The sequence below is a fragment of the Camelus dromedarius genome, chromosome X (genome assembly GCF_036321535.1).
Source record: "Camelus dromedarius isolate mCamDro1 chromosome X, mCamDro1.pat, whole genome shotgun sequence".
In the NCBI taxonomy this organism is placed as follows: Eukaryota; Metazoa; Chordata; class Mammalia; order Artiodactyla; family Camelidae; genus Camelus; species Camelus dromedarius.
In genome coordinates this window covers 82,550,946-82,574,143 of record NC_087472.1, presented here as the reverse complement: position 1 = coordinate 82,574,143, position 23,198 = coordinate 82,550,946, and the positions used below count along the sequence as shown (strand labels likewise).

The following is a 23,198-nucleotide window of genomic DNA, read 5'->3' as shown; positions in this document are numbered from 1 at the left end:
TTGTGCCTTAATAGCAATCACTCCCCACTCTCTCCTCCCCTCAGCCTCTGACAACCACTAATCTACTTTCTGTCTCTATGGATTTTCCTGTTCTGGACATTTCACATAAATGGAATCCTATGACATGTGGCCTTGTGTGTCTGCCTGTTGTCACCTAGCATAGTGTTTTAGAGGATCATCCACCTGGCAGCAGGTGTCAGTACTTCATTCCTTTTTCTGGTAGATTAATATTCCACTGGGTGGCTATACTTTGCTTTTGTTTATCCGTTTATCTGTTGAGGAACATTTGCTGTTTCCGTCTTTGGGCTGTTGTGACTAGCGCTGTATGGATGTCCACGTACAAGTATTTGCTACAACACCCGTTCTCACCTAGGAGTGGAATTGCTGGGGCATATGGTAACTTTATGTTACACCTTGTAACATTTTATACCACACGGATGAATCCCACCTTTATAAAGTTGGTCCCTTAGAAACTTGGTTTTTGACTTGGGCTGTATATTGGAACTCCTTGTGAGATTTAACAGTATCAATGCCTGGTTCCACCCCCCTGAAGATTCTGATGTAACTGGCCTGATGAATTGTGAGTTGGTTAAAAGCTCCTTAGGTGATTCTAATGCACAGCCCAGGGAGAGAATCATTCTAGATTCTTCCTCACAGTCTACTTGTAGTAATAACTTCAACATTCTGACACTTGGTATCTTGCTTTCCACTCTGGGGCAGATTGTCACATGATCCTTGAAATACTGGTCCCTCATTGAGATTTAATCTTGTGACAGCAGTGGCTCATGGAACCTCCTGTTAGCTTGGCCCAGTTCTTTCACGGCTCTTTCAAGCATTACAAGTCGTCTGTTCCTCATAATTGTCCACTTGTTACAGATAAGGAAAGTGAGAAACAAAACAAAAAACAAAAAAACCAATGTGAGAGAGCAGGAATGAAAAGGCAGTGTCATCAGAGTTTATGAGAGATCAGAGTGAGAGGCCGTGCCCTCAGGATGAGTGTTTCCAGACTGAAGGCTCTGGAAAGCCCCACATGTGAATCCGGGAGCTGTGACAGAGGCAGGCTGAGCCAAGGCCAGTCCTGCTGAATTTCTCATCTTCCCCTCCCTACCTCAGACTGGGAATAAAAGCACTGAAGCCTTTTTAGATTTCCACATGGATCCTTCCCAGAAATACTAACGTGAGAAAAGAAATTGCTAAGCAACTGCCAATGAGTTTGACCTTCTCTTCTCACAAACTGTGATCTTTGTTTTAATTTGGTAAATGTTTTCTTGGCCAAGACATTCCCATGGAACTCAGCTCTGGAAAGCCAAGGAGATTTGTTTTTGGAATGATCACTTCTGATTCCAGGAGAGGCCACTTTTCATTCGGATTTGGAAAAATCAAGGATGGTGGCCTAAACACTTTGTGATTCCATTTTCTGTGTTTCCTGGCAATGAATGACAAGGAGCTTCCTTTTGGTTGAGGAACACTGCCTCCTCTTGAATTTGAGTCGTTTTCTCTTTCACGATGAAAGAATCCATGAGGTTCTTGGGGAAAGGGGGCGGGGCCAGAAGGAGGAGATGGTACTGGAGGGATTAAGGGAACCTGCCTTACTCAGCATGCTGCTCAGGAATCTCACTGCAAACCATAGAACCCCCTCCAGGTCATTCAAGACTAGAAGGAGTTTATTCAGGGATGCTAAGGTGTTCTCAAGCTTTCTGGCTGGAGGTCCACCACATGGGGCAATGCCTAAATAGTGGAGCAGTTTCAGCAAAGACCCCGCGATCATCACCCCTGGTGGACACACCTGGCAGTTCACCAGCATCGCGCTGGGTTCCAGAAATTCCACCATGGGAGCCAGGAAGCCAGATGCTCTCTGCCACCATCCTGGTCAGAAAATGGTTTCTGCCTGGAGCCTACTTCTTTTTTGTTTGTTTGGGTTATTTTGGTGTGTGGAGGATTAGGTTTGTTTGTTTGTTTGTTTATTTAATGGAGGTACTGGGGATTGATTGCTAAGCATGCACTCTACCACTGAGCTATACCCTCCCTGCCAGGAGCCTACTTCTGAAGCCAAGCCTGGCAGGATGTGTCTGAAGGACAAAGCTAGGTCATGTGCCTAGGCCCTAACTGCAAGGGAAGTTGGGAAAAGAACAATGTCTGGTTTCTATCTTGAGGAGGCAGGACTTATAATGTACGAAATTCCCTAAATGTAGAAAGAGTGTTTAAACGGTGCTGGGTAGCTAGAAAAGGTATCAAATGTCCACTACAATCAGAGGTGGTTTGGTTGCAAGAAACAGAAATCCACTCGGCCGTGGCAGATGGTGTGAGTGGGTTTCTGAAATGGAAACAGGGAAATGTCACAGAAATAGCTATAGCATGCTCTTGTGGGAACCCAAGGGCTGGCCAGCAGCTTCCCACTCTCCCTGAGCTCCAGTTCTGTGATTCTCACGGCAGATCTAGTCCTCTCTCAGCACACCAGTTGCCTCACCTCGCCCTCAGCTCCTGCTCCCCCAGAACTGTGACCTGCACATGGCTTTGGTACAAACCCAAGCCCCGATGCTATACAGGTTGGTGTTCACACGATCTCAGCTGCTGTTCCATGTTCACAGGGAAGGAGTGAATCTGATCGGCTCTGCTTAGGTCAAATGTTCACCCGTGGTCCAAGCAGCTGTGGCTGGGAGGAGGTTGCAGAGACACATGGGGCTCTGAGTCGGGTATTTTTTCTTCCAGGCAGTGCTTGGCAACAGCTGCTGTCCAACCATGGAAAATGAGAGCCAGATGGGCCCTCAAAGGTCAGGAGGTGCAGGCTCTTCAGTTTACAGTTAAAGAAATGGAAGCTCAGAAAGGCTAAGTGTGTGGGGTGGAGGATAGTACAGTACAGTGGAAAGATAGAAATCAAAGATCGGTCTTGTTTAACCACTCCCAACCTCAGTTTCCTCTTTTGTGAGGAGAAGAGAATAGTACCTTGCAGGGTTGTCATATAAAATGAAATAATATATGTAGGAAGATTAGCCCTGAGCAAAAGCTTATTAAAAGTTGGTGTTACAAGAGCAAAAGAAACCCATAAACTATGATTAATTTGAGTAGCATTAGACATGCTTGTATCACCTGGATAACATATGGTACCACACTTCCCAGGCTGTCCTGGGCATCTTTGCTGTCTTTTGGGTGGAGTCCATCTGCAGGCCTTGCTCTGTTGAGCTCCCAGAGCCCCTCCCAGTAGCTCTGTTTTAGGACTGCATGTACATGTAATGGTATAGGACGTACTCTTTCCTGTCAAGTCTCTTTTGCTCAACATAATTTTTTTGCTGTGTCAGTAGTTTGTTCCTTTTTATTGCTGAGTGGTATTCTGCTGTATGAATATCTTGTAATTTATTTCTCTACTGTTGGGTAATTTCCTGTTTTTGTCTATTATGAATAAGCCACTATGAACATTCTTGTCTAGTCTTTATGTGGACATTTTTTTCCCCTTTCATTTCTCTTGGGTAAATACCTAGGAATGGAATTGCTGAGTCATAGTCATATGTTATCTTTAATGGATACTGCCAAAGTTTTCCAAAGTTATTGCACTATTTTCCACTCCCATCAACAATGTCCAGTTGTGCTACAGCCTCACCAGTATTTAGGGTTGTCAGCCATTCTGGTGTGTGCATAGGGAACTTCCATTTGTAGCTTTAATTTGCACTTCCTTAATGGCTAATGATGTAGAGCACCTTTTCATGTGCTTAATGGCTACTTAATATATTCTTTTTGTAAAGTGTTCACATTTTTACCCATTTCTATTTAGCTGTTTATCTTTTCATTATTCTTCATTCATAGGAATATGAAAGTATATTCTGTATACAAATCATACGTACACACATACTAATGGTACCTTTTTCTTAAACAGCTTTATTGAGGTATAATTGACATGTAACAAATTAAGTGTATTTAAAGTGTACCCTTGTGAAACCTCGTCAAGCTAATTGAGATAATGAACATATCCCATATCCATCACCCCTAAGATTCATGCCCCTTTCTAGTCCCTCCCTTCTGCCCTTCCTTGCCTCCCCACCCATCCCCAGGTAACCACGGGTCTTCCTGTTACTGTAGACGAATCTGTAGTTTCCAGAATGTTTTGTAAGTGGAATCATATAGTATGTACTCTTTTTTGTCTGGCTTCTTTTACTCAGCAGAATTATCTTAAGATTCATATATGTTGCATTTATCAATAGTCCATATCACTGAGTAGTATTCCATTGTATGTGTATATCATAATTTGTTTACCCATTCAACTTTTTTTTTTAAAATTGTAGTTGATTTACAATGTTGTTAGTTCCTGATGTACAGTATACTGATCATTCACACACAGACACATACATATATAAAATACATATTCTTTTTCATTATAGGTTATTATAAGCTATTGAATATAGTTCCCTGTGCTATACAGTAGGACCTTGTTGTTTATCTATTTTATATATAGTAGTTTGTATCTGCTAATACCAAACTCCTAATTTATCCCTCCCCACCCCTCTCCCCTTTGGTAGCCATAAGTTTGTTTTCTATGTTTGTGAATCTGTTTCTGTTTTGTAAATAAATTCATTTGTCTCATTTTTTTAGATTCCACATGTAAGTGATATCTGATATTTGTCTTTCTTTGACTTACTTCACTTTGTGTGATAATCTCTAGGTCTATCCATGTTGCTATAAGTGGCATTATTTCATTCATTTTTTATGGCTGAATAGTATTCCATTTGTGTGTGTGTGTGTGTGTGTGTGTGTGTGTGTGTGTGTGTGTGTATCACAACTTCTTTATCCAGTCATCGGTCAGTGGGCATTTAGGTTGCTTCCATGTCTTGGCTATTTTAAATAGTGCTGCTATAGAACACTGAGGTGCATGTAAGTTTTTGAATTAGAGTTTTCTCCAGATATATGCCCAGAAGTAGGATTGCTGGATCAAATGGTAACTCTATTTTTAGTTTTTAAAGGAATCTCCATACTGTTTTCCATAGTGGCAGCACCAAATTACATTCCCACTAGCAATATAGGAGGGTTCCCTTTTCTCCACACTCTCTCCAACATTTATCATTTGTGGACTTTTTAATGATGGCCATTCTGATTGGTGTGAGGTGATACCTAATTGTAGTTCTGATTTGTATTTGTCTGATAATTAGTGATACTGAACATCTTTTCATGTGCCTGTTGGCCATCTGTATGTCTTCATTGGAGAAATGTCTTTTTAGGTCTTCTGCCCATTTTTTGACTGGGTTGTCTGTCTGTTTGTTTTGTTTTTGAGTTATATGAACTGTTTGTATATTTTGGAAGTTAAGCCCTAGTCAGTTGTCAGTCACATCATTTGCAAATATTTTCTTCCAGTCCATAGGCTGTCTACCCATTCAATTCTTGATGGGTGTTTGTGTTGTTTCCAGTTTTAAGTTATTATTAATAAAGCTGCCATGAACATTCATGCCAAAGCCTTTTGTATGAACATGTACTTTTATTTCCTTAAGAGTAGAATGGATGGATCATGAGGCAGGTGTATGTTTAACTTTTAAAGAAACTGCTACATTGTTTCCAACGTGGTTGCACCATTTTACATTCCCACCAGCAGTGTATGAGAGTCCCAGTTGTTCCATATGCTCTCCAACACTTAGTATAGTCAGTGTTTCTAATTTTAGTCATTCTAATAGGTGGCTATTTTAATTTGCATTTCCCTAACAACTACTGTTATTGACTATCTTTTCACATGTTTATTTTCATCCCATATATCTTTTTGGGTAGTGTTTCTTCTAATACTTTGCGCATTTATTAATTGGGTGACTTATTTATAATTTATTGTTCAATATTATTCAATAATTTTATTTATAAAAATTATACTTATTAGGATATTATTATTTAATAAGTTATTTATAATTTATTGCCTGTTTTCTTACTATTGAGTTTTGAGGGTTCTTTATAAATTTTGAATACAATCATTTGTGGAAAATATATGGAGAAAATATATAGATATTTTCTCACAGTCCATGGCTTGTGTTTTCATTCTCTTATCAGGGTCTTTCAAAGAGCAGAAATTTAAAATTTTGATGAATCTAATTTATTAATTTTTTCTTTTATAGTTGGCGCTTTTTTTTTTTGTCCTAAAAAATCTTTGCCTACCACTAGGTCACAAAGATATTCTCCTATGTTATCTTCAAGAAGCTTTATAGTTTTAGCTCTTACATTTAGGTCTATGGTCCATCTAAAAGGAGTTTTTGTATATGATGTGAGGTAGGGGTTGAGATTCTTTATTTTCTAGGGATTGCAATATGCATCTTTAATTTATCATGGTCTATCCTGAATTAATCTTGTATGGCTTTGTATATAACTTAAGATCCTTATAAGAGTACAATTCAGTTTAATTCCTTTCTCATTCTTTATGCTATTGTTGTCATGTTTTTCATTTACATATGTTATAAACTCCACAATACATTGTTATTTTTGTTTTCAACAGTCATTTGTCTGTTAAGCAATTAAGGTGCGAAAAGAGTAGTCTTTTATACTTAGTGGCTTATTTGCTATTTCCACTGCTCTTCATTCCTTCCTGTAGATCTGATTTCCATCTATTGTCATTTTCCTTCAAGTTAAAGAATGTCTTCATTTCTTCTTGTGTAGAAGATCTGCTGGAGATGCATTTTCTCAGATTTTGTTAACCTAAAAGTATCTCTATTTTACTTCATTTCTGAAGATATTTCCATTGGATACAGAATTCGAGGTTGCCAGATTTTGCTTTTCTTCCAGCAGTTTAAAAGATAAAATTCTGTCATCTTATGGCCTCTATTGTTTCTAATAAGCAGTCAGTCATCATTTTTTAATTGATGTTTACTGTATGTAATGTGTCTTTTTTCTTTGGATGCCTTAAAGAATTTTCTACTTTGGTTTTCAGCATTTTGACTGTAATGTGCCCAGATGTGTGTGTGTGCACATGTGTGTGTGTGATATTAGTTGGGGTTTGCTGAGCTTTATGTTTTTAATCAAATTGTCTTCAATTATTTTTCTGCCATATGCTCTCTTTTCTCTCCTCTGGGACTCCAGATACATGCATGTTAGTCTAATTGCTTGATATTGTCTGACAGGTCATTGAAGCTCTGATCATACTTTTTCTAATCTTTTTTTCTCTCTGAGCTTCATTTTGGGTAATTTCTATTGACTTCTTTCAAATTCATGAATATTTATTCTGCTGTGTGTAGTCTGATGTTTTTCTTATTCAATTATGTTTTTAAAAATTTCAGATATAATATTTCAGTACTAAGACTTCTATTGGGTTCATTTTCAGAGTTTCTATGCCTCCTTTTTTTTTATTTTTAATTGTTTTTAGTTTATTTTTGGGGGAGAGGGTTTAATTATTTTTTTAAAGTGAAAAATTTTATATTTAGATTTAGCCAGCTGGACTCAGCTTAGATGATCTCAATTTTGTGGGCAACATCCAAAACATCATAGTCAGGAGCCATATGCCTTCTCTCCATCAGGCCTGATCAGGGTGTTGACCTTAGCCACGTCAATGTCATAGAGCTTCTTCACAGCCTGTTCATACCTCCTTTTTTTAAAAAATTGATCCATGCCTGTTCTAAAATTCACATTCCCCATATCTTCATCCATTATATCCATCTCTTCCTGTAAGTTCCTTAACATATTTATAATGAATCCTTGTTTTGTAATTCCAACACCTGAGCTGTCTCTGTGTCTGCTTCTGTTAACTATCTTTTCCTCTTGAGAAATGTCACTTTGCTGCTTTGTCACATACCTAGTATTATTTGATTGTATAGCAGATATTGTAGATAGTGGTTATAGAAACTCTAGATTCTCTTATCTTCCTTTGAAGAGTGTTGAATTTCCTTCTGGCATTCGGTTAAACTAGTGGCAGATCACCTTGATACATGGGAGGCTTGCTTTCAGTCTTTGTTAGGGAAGGCCTAGTTCGGTTTTGCCCTTCGCCCTGGGAAAAGGTCTTTACTCCTAAGGTGTGGCCCTCTGGGGTTTCAATGTAAAGCTCAAGGTATTTTACAAGCCCTTCTAACTTCGTAGACCTTGAACTCTTAATCTGTTTCCCATTGATGGGAAACTGCTGAAATCTCTGTTTAGTTCTTTTAGCCTTCAGTTGTTGGCTCCTTGGAGTCACCCTATACATATGACTATAGGATTCAAACAAGGATCTAAGGGAAGCCTGTGTGCCAATTTTGTGGCTCCTCATTTGTGGCTCCCTTTTTTTTAAATTAAAGTATAGTCAATTTACAATGTTGTGTGTGGCTCCCTCTTTTTCATGGTTTCCCTCCTCAATTTCCAGCCACTGTGGCCACTATACACTCTGACCTCTAACTTTTCTGCTCAGTAAGATTCTTGCTTTCTGCCTGAGCTCTACTCCCCATGTGTAGTGTTGGCTTTAAAATGCCCTGAGAGGAAAAGACAGTTAAATGTGGTTCTCATCTAGATTCCTTTTCTTCATTTAAGGGTCGTATCTTCTCTGGTTACCTGTTTAGGTTTCTCTCTAGTGCCTTCAAATGATTTTTTTTATTCAAGTATACTTGATTTACAATGTTGTGTTCAGATGATTTTTTCATTGAGGTACAGTCAGTTATAATGTGTCAATTTCTGATGGACAGCACAATGTCCCAGTCATGCATATATACATATATTTATTTTCATATTCTTTTTCATTAAAGGTTATTATAAGATATTGAATATAATTCTCTGTGCATATGATTTTTGAAAAATATTTTTCCAGAGTTTACACTAGCAATCACCAGGAGTGTTGGCCTGATAGAAGCTACTCTGCCATTATTGCAAGCAGAACTCACCCAAATATGTTATTTAAGAATTTTTTGTTTTGGTACCCTGTTTTTCTGGGTCACTACGTATGTACTTAGTCTTCATGTTGGGTAAAACAATACTGGAGTTTGGTTGTCTATTCTGAGAATTGCTTGATTTAACTTAAATTTCACTTAACAACCCAGTGAATTATTTATTGTTCCTAATGGCTATCAAAGTTTCAGAGGCTGGAAATAGGTCTCTAACAGTGACAACATCTTGAGTCTTTAAAGTTAAAAAAAACACTTTAATCTGTTTTGTGAAATAGGTAATACAGTCACATCACTCAAAATTAATAAGGTAAAAAGGATATATAATAAAAAGCTTCACTCTCACCTTTCTTGCATGTTTTTTTTTTAAACTGGCAGCCAAAAATTTGATCTCTTGCATTATGCAAGCAAACTGGTTGTATCCTGTCTGTCATAATCCCATGAGTTCCTTGACAAAGTTTTCAAAATGAATGACATTCCCCAGCAGGGATTATTACAGAGGAAGGCATCAATTCCATTTAATTCTGCAAACATTTACTGAGCCATACAGTGTGCCTGGAACAGTATTAGCTATTGTAAAGTAGATACATGAATCATGTGGTGGAGGGTGCACTTCTCTTAATTAGAAAGGAGAAGAGAGTAGAATGAAGGCCCATTTGTAAGGAAATCTGATGCCTCTTCTTGACCCAGTTGGAAGAGATAATAGAAAAAGGTTCAGCCTCTGTCCAGCTGACGCCTGGAGTTAGGGTTATATTCTTGGCGCTGTCTCTCTAACAGGGTGTTTCTCCCACCCAGCAGCTGCCCTCTTTACAGCCAAGCTCAGCACAGGGTCCAAGAACCTTGCTGGATGCTTGGTGTCTAGTTCACAGTTCTTAGGGAGAGGGAAAAGCTTTGTCTCTGGAACATCAGAACGTTGAACTAGCTACAGTTTACAACTGACACGTGGCTCAAAGAGCTGAGTGTCCTCCAGCCAAGTCTGAAAGGGCTGAATCACCTTCCTAGCAGCTGAAAAAACGTGTGTCCATAAGAGTTGGACTGAAAAGACAGTGGAAGCTGAGCATACCTAAAGGGCAGCAGCAAACTGAACTATACACTCCTCGTGTGGCCACACCTTGAGGTTCCCACAAGGGCTTGGATAGGCAAGGCAAGGTAGTGTGAACACAGTAGGAGGGGCTGCATGGTAGGCCCAGGTGTTTGCTAGGAATTTGGGAGTATTGCTGAGGAGAGGAAGAAATTGCGAATAGCAGTGGTCAGGTTTTACAGCTGGGTACCTTTGCTCCTCTGCAAGAATGTCAGATGGAGCACACTCCACCTGCCAGCTGTTCCTGGCCAGAAAATAAAACTTGTGCATCTTCCATGCTGTTTTTTTTTCACTGGAACTCAAGATGGGGCTTGGGCCCTCTGGCTACCACAGAGAAGCAGGTCATGCCATTCTGCTTTCCTGCAGGTGGCAAGCCACCTGGAGGGCTTTGGAAATTTTTATTTGATCCTCCATTCAAATGCTCAGAACAAAAGTTATAAGCACCAGCCCCTCCTATGATGATGTAAAAAAAGCTCCAGAAAGCAAGGGCTGGTGAATGTAAATTAACCACAGTGTCCACAATTATTCTTTTGAGGTGTGTAAGAAGGTTGCTGGTAGTTTATTTAGTATGCTGTCCTTAGGGCTTAATTAGAGTGACTGTTAAGGAAAGAAAGATTGATAGGCTTTACTTTCATTCCCAACCTGTTTCCTAATTCTCCCTTCTTCATGAGGCTTAATTTACTAGGTGGGGATTTTCAGAAATTGAATTCTTAGGGTGGGAGGGACTAGAGCAGCACCAATAGAAATACAATGCAAGCCACAGACGTTTAAATTCTTTAAGTAGCCCAATAAAAAAGGTAAAGAGAAACAACTGAATTGATTTTAATGTTTTCCCTAACCCAGTAATCTAAAATATCATTTCGACATGTAATCAATATATTATTGATGAGCTATTTTACCTTTTTTTGGTACTGTCTTTGGGATCTCGTGTGTATTTTACACTTACAGCACATTTCAATTTGCGCTAGCTACATTTCAAATGCTCAGTAGCCACATGTGGCTAGGGGCCACGATATTGGGCAGCACAGAACTAAACCATGGGCCACACTGATGCCCTCCAGGTCCCTTAATGCATGCAGACAACAAGCCCTCTAGGCTGCATTCTAGGAGAGCACAAGCGATGATACAGGCAGGAGAAGGGTATAGCTCAGCGGTAGAGCGCGTGCTCAGCATGCACAAGGTCCTGGGTTCAATTTCCATGACCTGCAGTAAATAGAGAGAGGCAGAAGAGGGGTTAGGATGGGATCAAGTTCTGGGATTCCAGCTGAGTGTTGCTGATGAAGAAAACTGGAAAGCAAAGGGAAACTGGAAAGCAAAGGGGAGGGCGTGGTGGGTGGGGACACCCGAGTAAGGTCTCGGCGGCGGAAAGAGGCCCTTTTGGAGGGCAGGGTTCTGTGGGACGTCTGAGAACTTGGTGGACAGTCACATCCTGCCACTCGGACAGGGAGGAGTGGACTTGGGGCGACCCTCTGGCTGACAGTTGCTCCTGTTTTGTCTTTTCTTCCCCCTTCCCGGCCACCCTCCCACCCCCGCCAGCCGTGGTCCTCGGCCTGCCCAGCGCCCGGGCCGCCGAGGACGCCTGCACCAGCGCCTGCCCGGCAGCCTGCGCCTGCAGCAGTGTGGAGCGCGGCTGCTCCGTGCGCTGCGACCGCGCGGGCCTCCTGCGGGTGCCGGCCGAGTTCCCGTGCGAGGCGGCCTCCATCGACCTGGACCGCAACGGCCTGCGCTTCCTGGGCGAGCGGGCCTTCGGCACGCTGCCGTCGCTGCGCCGCCTGTCGCTGCGCCACAACAACCTGTCCTTCATCACGCCCGGCGCCTTCAAGGGCCTTCCGCGCCTGGCCGAGCTGCGCCTGGCGCACAACGGCGACCTGCGCTACCTGCACGCGCGCACCTTCGCCGCGCTCGGCCGCCTGCGCCGCCTCGACCTGGCCGCCTGCCGCCTCTTCACCGTGCCCGAGCGCCTCCTGGCCGAGCTGCCCGCCCTGCGCGAGCTCGCCGCCTTCGACAACCTGTTCCGCCGTGTGCCGGGCGCGCTGCGCGGCCTGGCCAACCTGACGCATGCGCACCTGGAGCGCAGCCGTATCGAGGCCGTGGCCTCCAGCTCGCTGCTGGGCCTGCGCCGCCTGCGCTCGCTCAGCCTGCAGGCCAACCGCGTCCGCACAGTGCACGGCGGCGCCTTCCGCGACTGCGGCGCCCTGGAGCACCTGCTGCTCAACGACAACCTGTTGGCCGTGCTGCCGGCCGATGCTTTCCGCGGCCTGCGCCGCCTGCGCACGCTCAACCTGGGCGGCAACGCGCTGGGCCTCGTGGCGCGCGCCTGGTTCGCGGACCTGGCCGAGCTTGAGCTGCTCTACCTGGACCGCAACAGCATCGCCTTCGTGGAGGAGGGCGCCTTCCAGAACCTCTCGGGCCTCCTGGCCCTGCATCTCAACGGCAACCGCCTCACCGTGCTCGCCTGGGCCGCCTTCCAGCCGGGTTTCTTCCTGGGCCGCCTCTTCCTCTTCCGCAACCCGTGGCGCTGTGACTGCCACCTGGAGTGGCTGCGGGACTGGATGGAGAGCTTCGGGCGCGCCGCCGACGTGCCGTGCGCCTCCCCGGGCTCTGTGGCCGGCCTGGACCTCCGCCAGGTGGCCTTTGGGCGCTCCTCCGACGGCCTCTGCGTGGACCCCGAGGAGCTGAACCTCACCGCATCCAGTCCAGGCCCGCCCCCAGAGCCAGCGGCCACCACAGTGAGCAGGTTCAGCAGCCTCCTCTCCAAGCTGCTAGCCCCGAGGGCCCCACTGGGGGAGGCCGTCAACACCACCGAGGGGCCGGGCAACACCTCGCTGTCTGACAGCCTTCCCTCCCGGGGTGTGGGACGCTCGGGCCGCAAGACCCCGTTTCTCCTGGGCTCTGGTCTTCTGCTCAGCCTGGCTCAGCACGTTTTTGTCCTTCAGATGGACTGACCCTTCTGTACTGGGGTGGCCCAGACTGCGACTGCCTTGGCTACGGTGGGGGCGGAAATGAGGAAGGGAGAGTTTAGTTAACTGGGCTTGAAGGTGTTTGGTGTGGGGGAGGGGAATAGGATGGGGACAGGGGGCGAACATTCCAGCCGAGAGGGGAAGGAACAGTTTGCCTCCGGAGATGGTCCTGGGAAATGCCATGTGAGAGAGGGGGGAGGCTATGGACTTTGCTCCTGTCACATGGGCATTAATTGGAAAAGAGAAGCAAGAATGAACATGCCCCCTCTGGTGAGAAGACTAGGGATTGGAAGTTTCTAGGGCTACAGGGCTCCACCCGTATCCTTCCACCCCCCACCCCACCCCCTTACTGGAAACTCGGCCTGCATGCCTGAATTAGAGTTAATCCATAGGCAAAGAAGTACTAAAAACTGTGCAAATTCTCCGGGGGGGCAACCATTAAATGCCCAGTCCCTTTTTTTTCTACTACAATCCTCATCCCCCTCCCCCAGGGGCCTGGGGATACCAGGGTCCAGAAAGTGGATAGGACAGGAGGCAAGTGTGATGGGAGAAGGACTTGGACCCACGGGGGTGGCAGTGGTTCCTGCCGTCTGAGATGTGTTAGGAGGTGTTTAAAACAAAGATTAATTTCATTTACTCCACAATTATTCCCAGGGGTGGCCTTAGCTGCAAAGGGACTTTAAGGCAGAATAGGGGAAAAAAAGAAGAGGAGTGTCTGTGGCCAAATAAATTTGTGAAATCCTAAGATTAAAAAAAAAAGTTAAACAGGTTTTTTTTCTGCAGGACTTTCCAGAGTCTTTTATACGCAAACATGGATTGTGACTTTCCCATGGAGGCCACAAAATCCTCTTTTCTTAGTGTTTTGTGGGAAGAGTGTCCGAAAGACACAGAGATGCTGTGTTAGCGGGGCAGGGAGTCTCTGGCTTGGAGAATCCCATTGGGTGTGGAAATTATTATGGGCTGCTTCGGGGCTGACTGACGGGCCAAGAGGAAAGGAGGCAGCCCGGGAAGAGGGGCTGAGAGATTTCCCGGGGTGAGAGGTGGCCAACTGTAAGCCCCCAGACCTGAATGCCAGAGCAGAGGCTCTTGTGTTCGCTAAGTAGGTGCTCAAGCTGTCCTCCACACAGGTGTAATGATGACTGCTTTTGTCAACATTCTGAAAGTCTCTAATCTTAAATGTCCTCTCTCTGTATTTGAAGAGGTGGGTTTTCAAAGCCTACATGGATTCAGGATGTGCTGAGCTGTCAGTTCTTTAAGGCTTCTGCTATGTCTCTAGGTAATACTAAGTATTAGAAATGCTGCAGAAAGCACCACTGAGGGCAGAAATGTTCAAATGGGTTGTGACCATTAGTGAGTCATCATCAACTCATTTAATGGGTCACAACCGGCATTTAAAAAAAACAAGATTGAACAGGAAGTCACAGAGCATCACATGTAATATAAGAGTAAGTATTCTTTTGTGAAACTTTTTATTTAATTTGTATGCATTTGTTCAGATTATGTGTGTTTCTGGATTGCTGCATCCAATTTATCTTTTATTGTGGCTTATTGTTTTAAAAGTTTGCAAGTCACTAATCTGGAACATGCATGATTTTTTCTAAACTTTTTTTTATTGAGTTATAGTCATTTTACAATGTTGTGTCAAATTCCAGTGTTGAGCAATGATTCTTTTTTTAATTGAGGTATAGTCAGTTTACAATGTTGTGTCACTTTCTGGTGTACAGCACAGTTCTTCAGTCATACATAAATATATGTATATTCATTTTCATATTCTTTTTCACCATGAGCTACAAGATATTGAATATATTTCCCTGTGCTATACAGTATAAACTTGTTTATCTATTTTATATATACCAGTCAGTAATGCATGATTCTTTTTAAACTTTTTATTTTGAAAAATCTCAAATCTACAGAAAAGTTGCAAGAATAGTAGAATGAACACTTTGGCCATTTACCTAGGTTTCCCAGTTGTTAACATTTTACTATATTTGTTTTCTCTCTCCCTCCATATTATCATTTCTTACTAACAGTTTGAGTTAGTTGTAAGCGTCATGACCCTTCACCCCTACATACCTCAGTGTATATTTCCTAAGAATGAGGACATTCTCTTATCCATGATGCCATTATCGCAATCAGGAACTTTATCATTGATAGAATACTATTATTTAAAATATATTCTATATTGAAATTTCAGTAGTTGTCAAAATGATTTTTTAGGCAGTCATTCATTTTCCTATGGGTGGAGAATGAGGTTCCTAGGTTGTGGCTTGTATTCATTTGATCACAGTACTCAAAATGCTTAATTTGTCGGTTGATTTTAACCTTTCAAAGTGAATTTGTTCTCCAAATGGCTTACTTTTCAAATGTGAGAACCAGATGAGGTCAGAAATGTTGTTTGTTCAAACCGTGTGTTGTGGCCATGGTAACAGTGAGGATCACGAGAATCCTGGAGGCGAGATCTCTGTGTTGGGTAACCATGGGAGTCCACAGCAGACACGCAGCCCGTGTTACTGAGGAACAAGGTGCCGCCTTCGGAGGAATGTCCTTCCTTTCATTTGGAGTGGGTTCCTGAGAGTCAGCTTCAAAATGCTGCTCCAGTTTTGCCTGGGTGGTTAGTTGGTGAGCTTTTTAATGAACATTTGTTTGGCTGAATGTTTCTGAACAAGTATCAACGCTGAAATAGCCTCTGGGGAGACAGATTTTTATAGAGCTACCCAGCCCAGTAGAATTCTGGGAACGTGGGAGTTACTTACTGCCAAACAGATCCAGAGTTGCCTGGAACAAGTTCCCAGTGAATTGTGGCCATTATGAGCTCTCGTGAGAGAACGGGGAGTGGAGAGTTCCCAGTTTTGAGGTCGTTAAGTTTCTCACCCTGTCACTGGCTAATTACCTGGGGAAAGGTTAAGGTACTATGGATTCTGCTAAGCAAATCTGTGTACCCGTCAGGGTGGACCACGTTATGCTCTGGTAACAAACAAGCCCCAAACTTCAGTGGCTGACTGAGGGTTATTTCTTGTTCATGCTACATGTCCACCATGGTCTTCTTAGGGGGTGCTCTGCGCATTGTAGCCACTCAGGGACCCAAGATGATGAGGAATCTGCCATTTTAGGACATTGTTACCCAAACACGGGCTTTCAGGTTTGCTGCAACAGAAAAGGAAAGCTTGCAGGAATCATTACTCAAATGCTTCCAGCCAGATGTGACACATATTGCTTCTCATATTTTATTGGCCCAAAAGGTAACACGGCCACATTTAACTTCACCAAGGCAGGGAAGTATGGCCCTTTCATGTGCTCAGAAGGCCAAGAGAACTGGGAATATTGGTGAACACTGGCAGTGTTCTGAAGCACTAGAGGCTCCAGGTGGCTCACCTGATAGAATCAAGTCTGGACTTCTGAGAACTGTCCAGAGAAATAGAGGCTGGAGGGGGCAATCTGGTGAGCCAGCCACTAGCCCCCCTCTTTTGCTCCTCCCAGCAGCCAGCTAGGCTTTGAACACGATATTGGCTTTAGCCAATAGGAATGCTGCAGCCTCACGGTATTGGTTGTTTCGAGAAAGGAGAGAGAAAATGTCGAGACAAAAAGTTTATATTTTTCCCTTAAAAAAATGTTTTCCACACAGAGACTCAACTTACAGTATTAAAATCCCCAGAAGCTTGATCTGTGGAAAAGACCCTTTCAGAAATCTCCCTGGCTGTTTGGAAGAGGTCTCCCTGTGGTGGTTTCACAAAGGTGGTCAACTGCCTTCCGGTCCACCCACCTTTGTCAGGCCACCACAGTGCTGCCCTCTGTAGGACGCTGTCTGCCGGGCCCAGCTGTCCTTGGCTGTTGGTTCCCTCTGCCATTTTTACCCCAGCCTCCAGGGAGGGGACCCTACTCCCTTTGATCCTCTGGCCCAAGGACAGCTTAGGCCCTCCCCTAAGTCCCTCACAGCACAGATCACACCAGTGAGAAGTGAAGGAGACTTCCCCGAAAGGCTGGGTATAATGGAAGAGAGGCAAGTAGCCCATCTGACTACTGTTGGATGTGGTTGTTGGCAGAACCCCCATTCCCCAACCCAGGGGCCTCTGTGGCTGGGCCGGCTTAGCTCCCTCCCCGACCCGCATGTACTGTGTTTCTGAGACCAAACTCCTAGGGAGGTTTTTTTCTTGTCCCTCCGTCTAAGGCCCACCTCCCCAGCCCCACAATGGCAATTCTACTCTTGCTCTCTGCAGCATTCTCCAGAAGATGTCACACCCAGCCCACGGTGGGGTCCATTAAAGCCAAAGGGGCAGTCAAGTCCCTGTCCTTAGTCTGCCCACCTGCTTGCTTGCCAGTCCCTTCTTAACTCCAGCTCCATGGGGCCTGAAAACTGCTGCTCAGCGTTCCGAGAGAACAAATAGTTCTGGGAACACCAGTTAGCCTGAAGTTGCACAAAATGAAGTAACATTTCTCTCCAAAGAGCACCAATGTCTGGGAGACACGGCCCTGAAAAAAAAAAAAAACCATCCATCTCCCTTCTTTTAAAGTGTTACATGGTATGACCAAAGTTGTTTTTTTTTTTTTTAATCTTGAAAGATACTCCCTTTTTCTCTTACACAGGACTCTCCACTTCCTCCTGTGAGACTGTGTTCAGGCTTCCCCCAAGAGCGAGGGGTGGGCCCTTGCCTGTGTATTTGCGCTGAGCCCCATGGCTTCACAGAGCAGAGGATGGGCTTTCCCAGAGGCCCACCCAAGTTTCCATCTGAGGGAGCAGAGACTGCTTGTGACAGTACATGAATTTTCCAGATCCCAGAAGTCTGAGAGTTCCATCTCTGTCCTGTTCACTGTGTTGGCCAGGGAGTGCCTCTGTACCTACTGGTTCTCCTGGGTGGTGAGTGGGGGCAGCTTTCACACGGCCTTGCTCCCGGTGTGGTCAGGAAAGGCCAAAGGAGACAGGAGTCAGACCGGGGAGGTGGTATTTTCATGTTTTAAGCAGCAGTAACAGCTAGATCTCTGCTCCCTGCCCCCTAAACGCGCGCGCACGCACACACACACACACACACACACACACTCACTCACTCACTCACTCACTCACTCACTCACTCTCTCTCTCTCTCTCTCTCTCTCTCTCTCTCAGAGGCTGAGCTGACTGGAGGAGTCATGGGCAGCCCTTGGTCTTAGGGCACTTGGGTGTCTGTCCCCCTGTGGCCTGGGGTGCAAGCCTGGAGTGAAACACGGCCCCTCCACGGTGAGCCTGGCCAACTTACGTTGCTGAATGAATGTTACTTATGTTCCTTCTACTTCTGTTCTAGGCACAGAAAATTTAGAAGCGCTTAGACAAACATTTGCACTTTTCAAGGGAGTTCCCTTGAAATGTTGCTGACTTTTACTACTTTGCTCCAGAGAGGAGAAAGAGAGTTTTTGTTCACTGCCAGACTGAGTGAAACACCAGCCTGCAGGGAGGCCTTGTGGGGGACACACCACTGTGCTTCGCAGCGGCCTAGCGGGAGTTCTCTCTGCCATACGTGACCTCGTGGCCGAGGCCCACTCATGGCTCACTCATGATCCATTAGTGGGTCATGGCATTGGTAGTGGCAACCAGCATTAAGAAATAATAGTGACAAAGTAGATGGGGAAACTTCAGCATGCGTCATAGAGAGTAAGAAAAGTATTATTTCACTGAACTTTTGCTTCAGTTACATGTGTCTTTGTGTACTGGAGCCCAGTATAAAAACGTATCTGTCACTGGGGGGTCACGATCATGAATATTTGAAAGCCAGTATCATAGATCATTTTGATTTCATGTTTGTTTTCAAAAAGCATGGGGTTGAAAGTAAAGCACAGGACTCCATTTCATTTGTTGATTATTCTTGTCAAAGCCAATTTATTTTCTTGCATCACCACTAAATAGTGGACTAGCCTTATTTATTCCCTGTTTAAAGATCTGGTTAGATCAAAAGAAGCAAGATTGGGTGTTTCGAAGAGCACCTGGGCAGTTAGGAGTTGGGATGGAGGTGCTCTTTGACGGCCCTGAAGAGGCCGGGTGAGATGGTGTGTGCAGACCAGATGGCTGATGGGTGTGGGGTTCCCACAGGGAGGTTCTGTAGAGGCCCACAGAGCACTGATGGCTGTTTCATTTAATAAGTTAATAACTAATAATGAGAATGTCTTTGAAGGAGCCTCTTGGTGTCTTGCAGTGATATCTATTATTAAAGCATCCAATAACATGAAAAGAAACCCAAGGGTAAATGATTACAGAGATTGTGATCATTTAGGTAAATCCCGCTGTGTCATCTTGGTGCCCTGTTCCTGATATTATATATAACAGCCTTTGTAAAGTGCTTCTAATTCTACCCCAAAATGCTTGTTTCTCTGGAATTCAAATGAGTAACTTTATGTGTCAGAGTCAATGTCTAATCACCAAATTCTCTCATTTAGGCATTGTTTTCCCCAATTTACAGATGTGGAGACTGAGGTGTAGATAATTAAGTGACTTGCCAAAGTTCCAGCGCTAGTAGATGACAAACTTGAGATTTGAATCCAGGTCTCTAAGCTCCAGACCCATAGTTATCTCCCCTGCCTCTAGATGGTGATGTGACATTTTTCACCTCTGGAAACTTCTGGAGCTAATAGTTGAAGTTCAGAGGAAATGACTTGAAAAAAGATTCCAAAAGAACTATATACCATGACCAAGTGGGATTTATTCCAGGTATGCAAGACTGTTTGAACATTTGAAAAAATATAATCTATCATATCAACAACCTAAAGAAAAAAAAATCATATAACCATGCCAGTTGGTGCAGAAAAAAGCATGTGACAGAATCCAGTATCCATTTATGATAAAAACACTCAGCAAGTTAGAAAGAGGGGAGTGATCTGAACTTGATAAAGAAGCATTTACAGGAAATCTGTAGCTAATATCATACTTGCTAGTGACGGACTGAATGCTTTCCTCTAAAATCCTCTGGGGTGAGGATGTCCACTCTCATCACTTCTGTTCAACATAGAACTGAAAATTCTAGCTAGACCAGTAAGTCAAGAAAAAGAAATAAAAGACATATATATTTGAAAGGAAGAAATAAAACTGCCCTTATTTGCAAATGACATAATTTTCTACATAGGAAATTCCAAATAATACACCAAAAATTCCTAGAAGTGATAGGCATATTCAGCAAGATCACAGGGAGGGGACCAGGAAAAGCACAGTAAATATAGGTAAGGTTGTTATGCAAGTTTATTTTTTAAATTTTTTAAATATTTATGCAAGTTTACTTTTTTAATTTTTTAAATATTTATTTATTTATTTGGTTTATTTATTTATTTATTTACTGTTATGCAAGTTTAAATCCTGCCCTTCTCTTTTTTTTATTTTTTTATCTTTTTAACATTTTTTATTGATTTATAATCATTTTACAATGTTGTGTCAAATTCCAGTGTTCAGCACAATTTTTCAGTTATTCATGGACATATACACACTCATTGTCACATTTTTTTTCTCTGTGAGTTATCATAACATTTTGTGTATATTTCCCTGTGCTATACAGTGTAGTCTATTCTACAATTTTGAAATCCCAGTCTATCCCTTCCCACCCTCCACCCCCCTGGTAACCACAAGTCTGTATTCTCTGTGAGTCTATTTCTGTCTGCCCTTCTCTTTTTATAAGAGTTTCTTGAGATAAGGTCACCCCCCTCTTCCCAGTACTGTGTGGGAGACACCCTTACAAAAGAAATTTTCCTTATACGTGTAAATGTCTCTTACAAAAAGGTAACTTCTACTTGGTTTCCAGAGTTCCTCCCATGTCTGCTATTTCTTAAAAAATAACCATCCTAAAATAATCCTTACGCCAAACAGACACATTTTGGGGTGGCAAAATTCTGCCCTCCTACAGAGTAATGCAATTTCTATCACAATCTCAGCCAAGTTCTTTGTAAGAACAAAGAAGACATAAGACAAGCGTCTTTATACAAGGCCATAGAATAGTTAAACCAATCTTGACAAAGAAGGGTCAAGTGGGAGGAATCACTCTATGTGATATTGTCGTACCATATAGCTACAGCAATCACGACAGTACGGTATTGTCAGAGACAGGAACATAGAGACATAGATCAAGGAACAGAATACAGAACCCAAAAATATGCCCAGGCAAATAGGCTCAGCTGGTTTTTGGCAAAAGTGCAAAGGCACTTAAAAATGGAGGAAGGATAACCTTGTCCACAAATGTTACTGGAGCAGTTGAACATCCGCAAACAAAAAACTGAACCTCGACCTAAACCTCACACCTTATACAAAAACGAACTCAGACTGAATTTACATTAAAATGTAAAATATAAAATTATAAAACTTTTAGAAAAAAAAGTCTTTGGGATATAGGACTAGCCCAAGAGTTCTTAGACCTGACACTGTCAGGGAGGAAGAAAGTCAAAAGAGGATGTTGGGGGTAGTGGTTTGGGACTTCAGGGGTATTGGATGGGGGAGCAATTCACAGGAGATGGAAGAGCAAATGTTTGGTAAATAAATGTTTGCAGAGACAGTGGGACCCAGGGAGGAATTTTAACCCAGAGACGTTCCTACCTGTCTACTCACCTAGTTCATACTATAGTTATCTATGGTGATGGCTCCCTTCCTGGAACAGTTCCTCTGTTTACATTCTTTTAGGCAGATAGGGGGAAGGTCAAAGCTTCTTTCTGAGTCTTTGGGGCCTTAAAAATAATCAGCTGACATTAAGCTTCATGCCAGAGAGACACAATTCAGGATGTCGTATTTTCTCCCCTATGACATGGTTGCATTTTTTGGCTTTTCCCAGCTCCTCACTAGTCATTTTCTTTGCTGACATTTTTTGCTTTCTGTAGTTTTAAAATTCGTTCATCAGCAAAACAGAACAGTCTATTATGCAGAGCATCATTGAAAGCTCCCTCTGGGGCTTTGAGACGTTTCTCTGCGAAGCCGAGAAGTGGCATTGCGTGTTTCCCTGGCATGCGTTTTGATCTTGTAAACTAGCATCCTCGGGTCAGGAGCTGGCCTCCAGATGGGCCAGCCCACCACAGCACTTCACTAATTTCAGGTTCGGACCGACCAAGAATGACTCGTGCTTTCTGGTTTCCCTGGCACATGGCTGACATCACAGGGCTGACTCATTGTGATTAACACAGGGACTGCAGGCGCAGCCTTCTGCAAAGACAAAGCCAGCATCACTTGTCTCACTGCACCGCCGAGTGCCGAAGCTTCCATTTCCTCATCGGGAAAATGCTTTTTGCCTCAAAGAACTATTGTGAGGAACAGAGAGTAGAAATAGCTGTGAAGCACTTGCGCCAGCCAAGGAAATGTGAGTCATCACCCGAGTCTCAAGTAGGATTGGGCTCAGCCACGAGTAACAGAAACCTCCAAATACCTGTGGCTTAAACAGGGTAGTTTATTTCTCTCTCATGATCAAGTCCCAGGGAAGTTACAGGGGAGGAAAAAAATTTTTCCTTCTACCCCTCTGAGTTCTTAGCTGAGATCCCTGTAATAAAAGACGGAAAAAAAGACAGATTAACAGAGAAAAACAACTAGAAGTTTATTAACATGTATATGTCCTGTATGCCTGGGAGAGACCCAGGGAAACAGAGTGACTCCCTGAGGTGGCCTGACCAGTTTCAGTATCATCTACAGCTAAAGACAAAAGAAAGAAGGGTGTTGAAGGGGGTAGCTCTAGGGGGTAACCAGGAAAAGCATGGCAAACAAGGCCAAGGTTGTTATGCAGACTTAAGTTGGTGCCTTTTTTACTCACTGATGAGAGTTGCTTGTGATTTAGTCATCCTTCTCTTCCTGGTACAGAGAGGGAGACCCTTACAAATGGAGATTTTCCTTATAAATGTGACGTCTTTTACAAAAGGGTAGCTTCTGTTTTTAGAGCTTCTCCTTTGTCTCACTTCTCATAGTAATCAGCTCTAAATAATCCTTATAGCTGTTAAAAAAAAAAAAAAAAAGACAGTGGGCCCAAAATGGAGTCATCTGTGCTAAACCCAAGTCACCAAACGGAGACTTAATACCTAATTTAAATACAGTTTCAACCACTCCCAGGAAAAGAATCTTAAACCAATCAGACCAGCACTAGTGAGGTAATCTGCCTGATGGACCCCTACGGTTTCCCACAGGAACGTGACCTTGCCACAATCCACTCATTGCTAGTAACTTCCTTGTTCTGCCCATAAAAGCCTTTTATTTTGTACAGCTCCTCAGAGCACCTTTCAGTCTGCTAGATGGGATGCTGCCTGATTCATGAATCATTGAATAAAGCCAGTAAGATCTTCACAATTTACTCAGTTGGGTTTTGTTTTTTAACATGGCCAAGAGGCGTATTTTGGGGTGGCGTATTATGCTACTCCTCAAAGTCTGGAGCACGTGTGGCTCCACAAAGCTCCTAA

The 23,198-nt window shown here is 43.5% G+C and overlaps 1 protein-coding gene and 1 long non-coding RNA gene across 2 annotated transcripts in view; both read left to right on the top strand.

Moving 5' to 3' along the window:
- Positions 1-23,198, top strand: part of LOC135320277 (uncharacterized) — a 108,699-nt gene that overhangs the window by 60,689 nt on the left and 24,812 nt on the right. The gene's annotated exons all lie outside the window — the stretch shown is intronic.
- NYX (nyctalopin) lies at positions 11,151-12,848 on the top strand. The gene has a single exon (XM_064482863.1). The coding sequence runs from the start codon at positions 11,151-11,153 to the stop codon at positions 12,816-12,818; it is 1,668 nt and encodes a 555-aa protein (XP_064338933.1). The 3' UTR covers positions 12,819-12,848.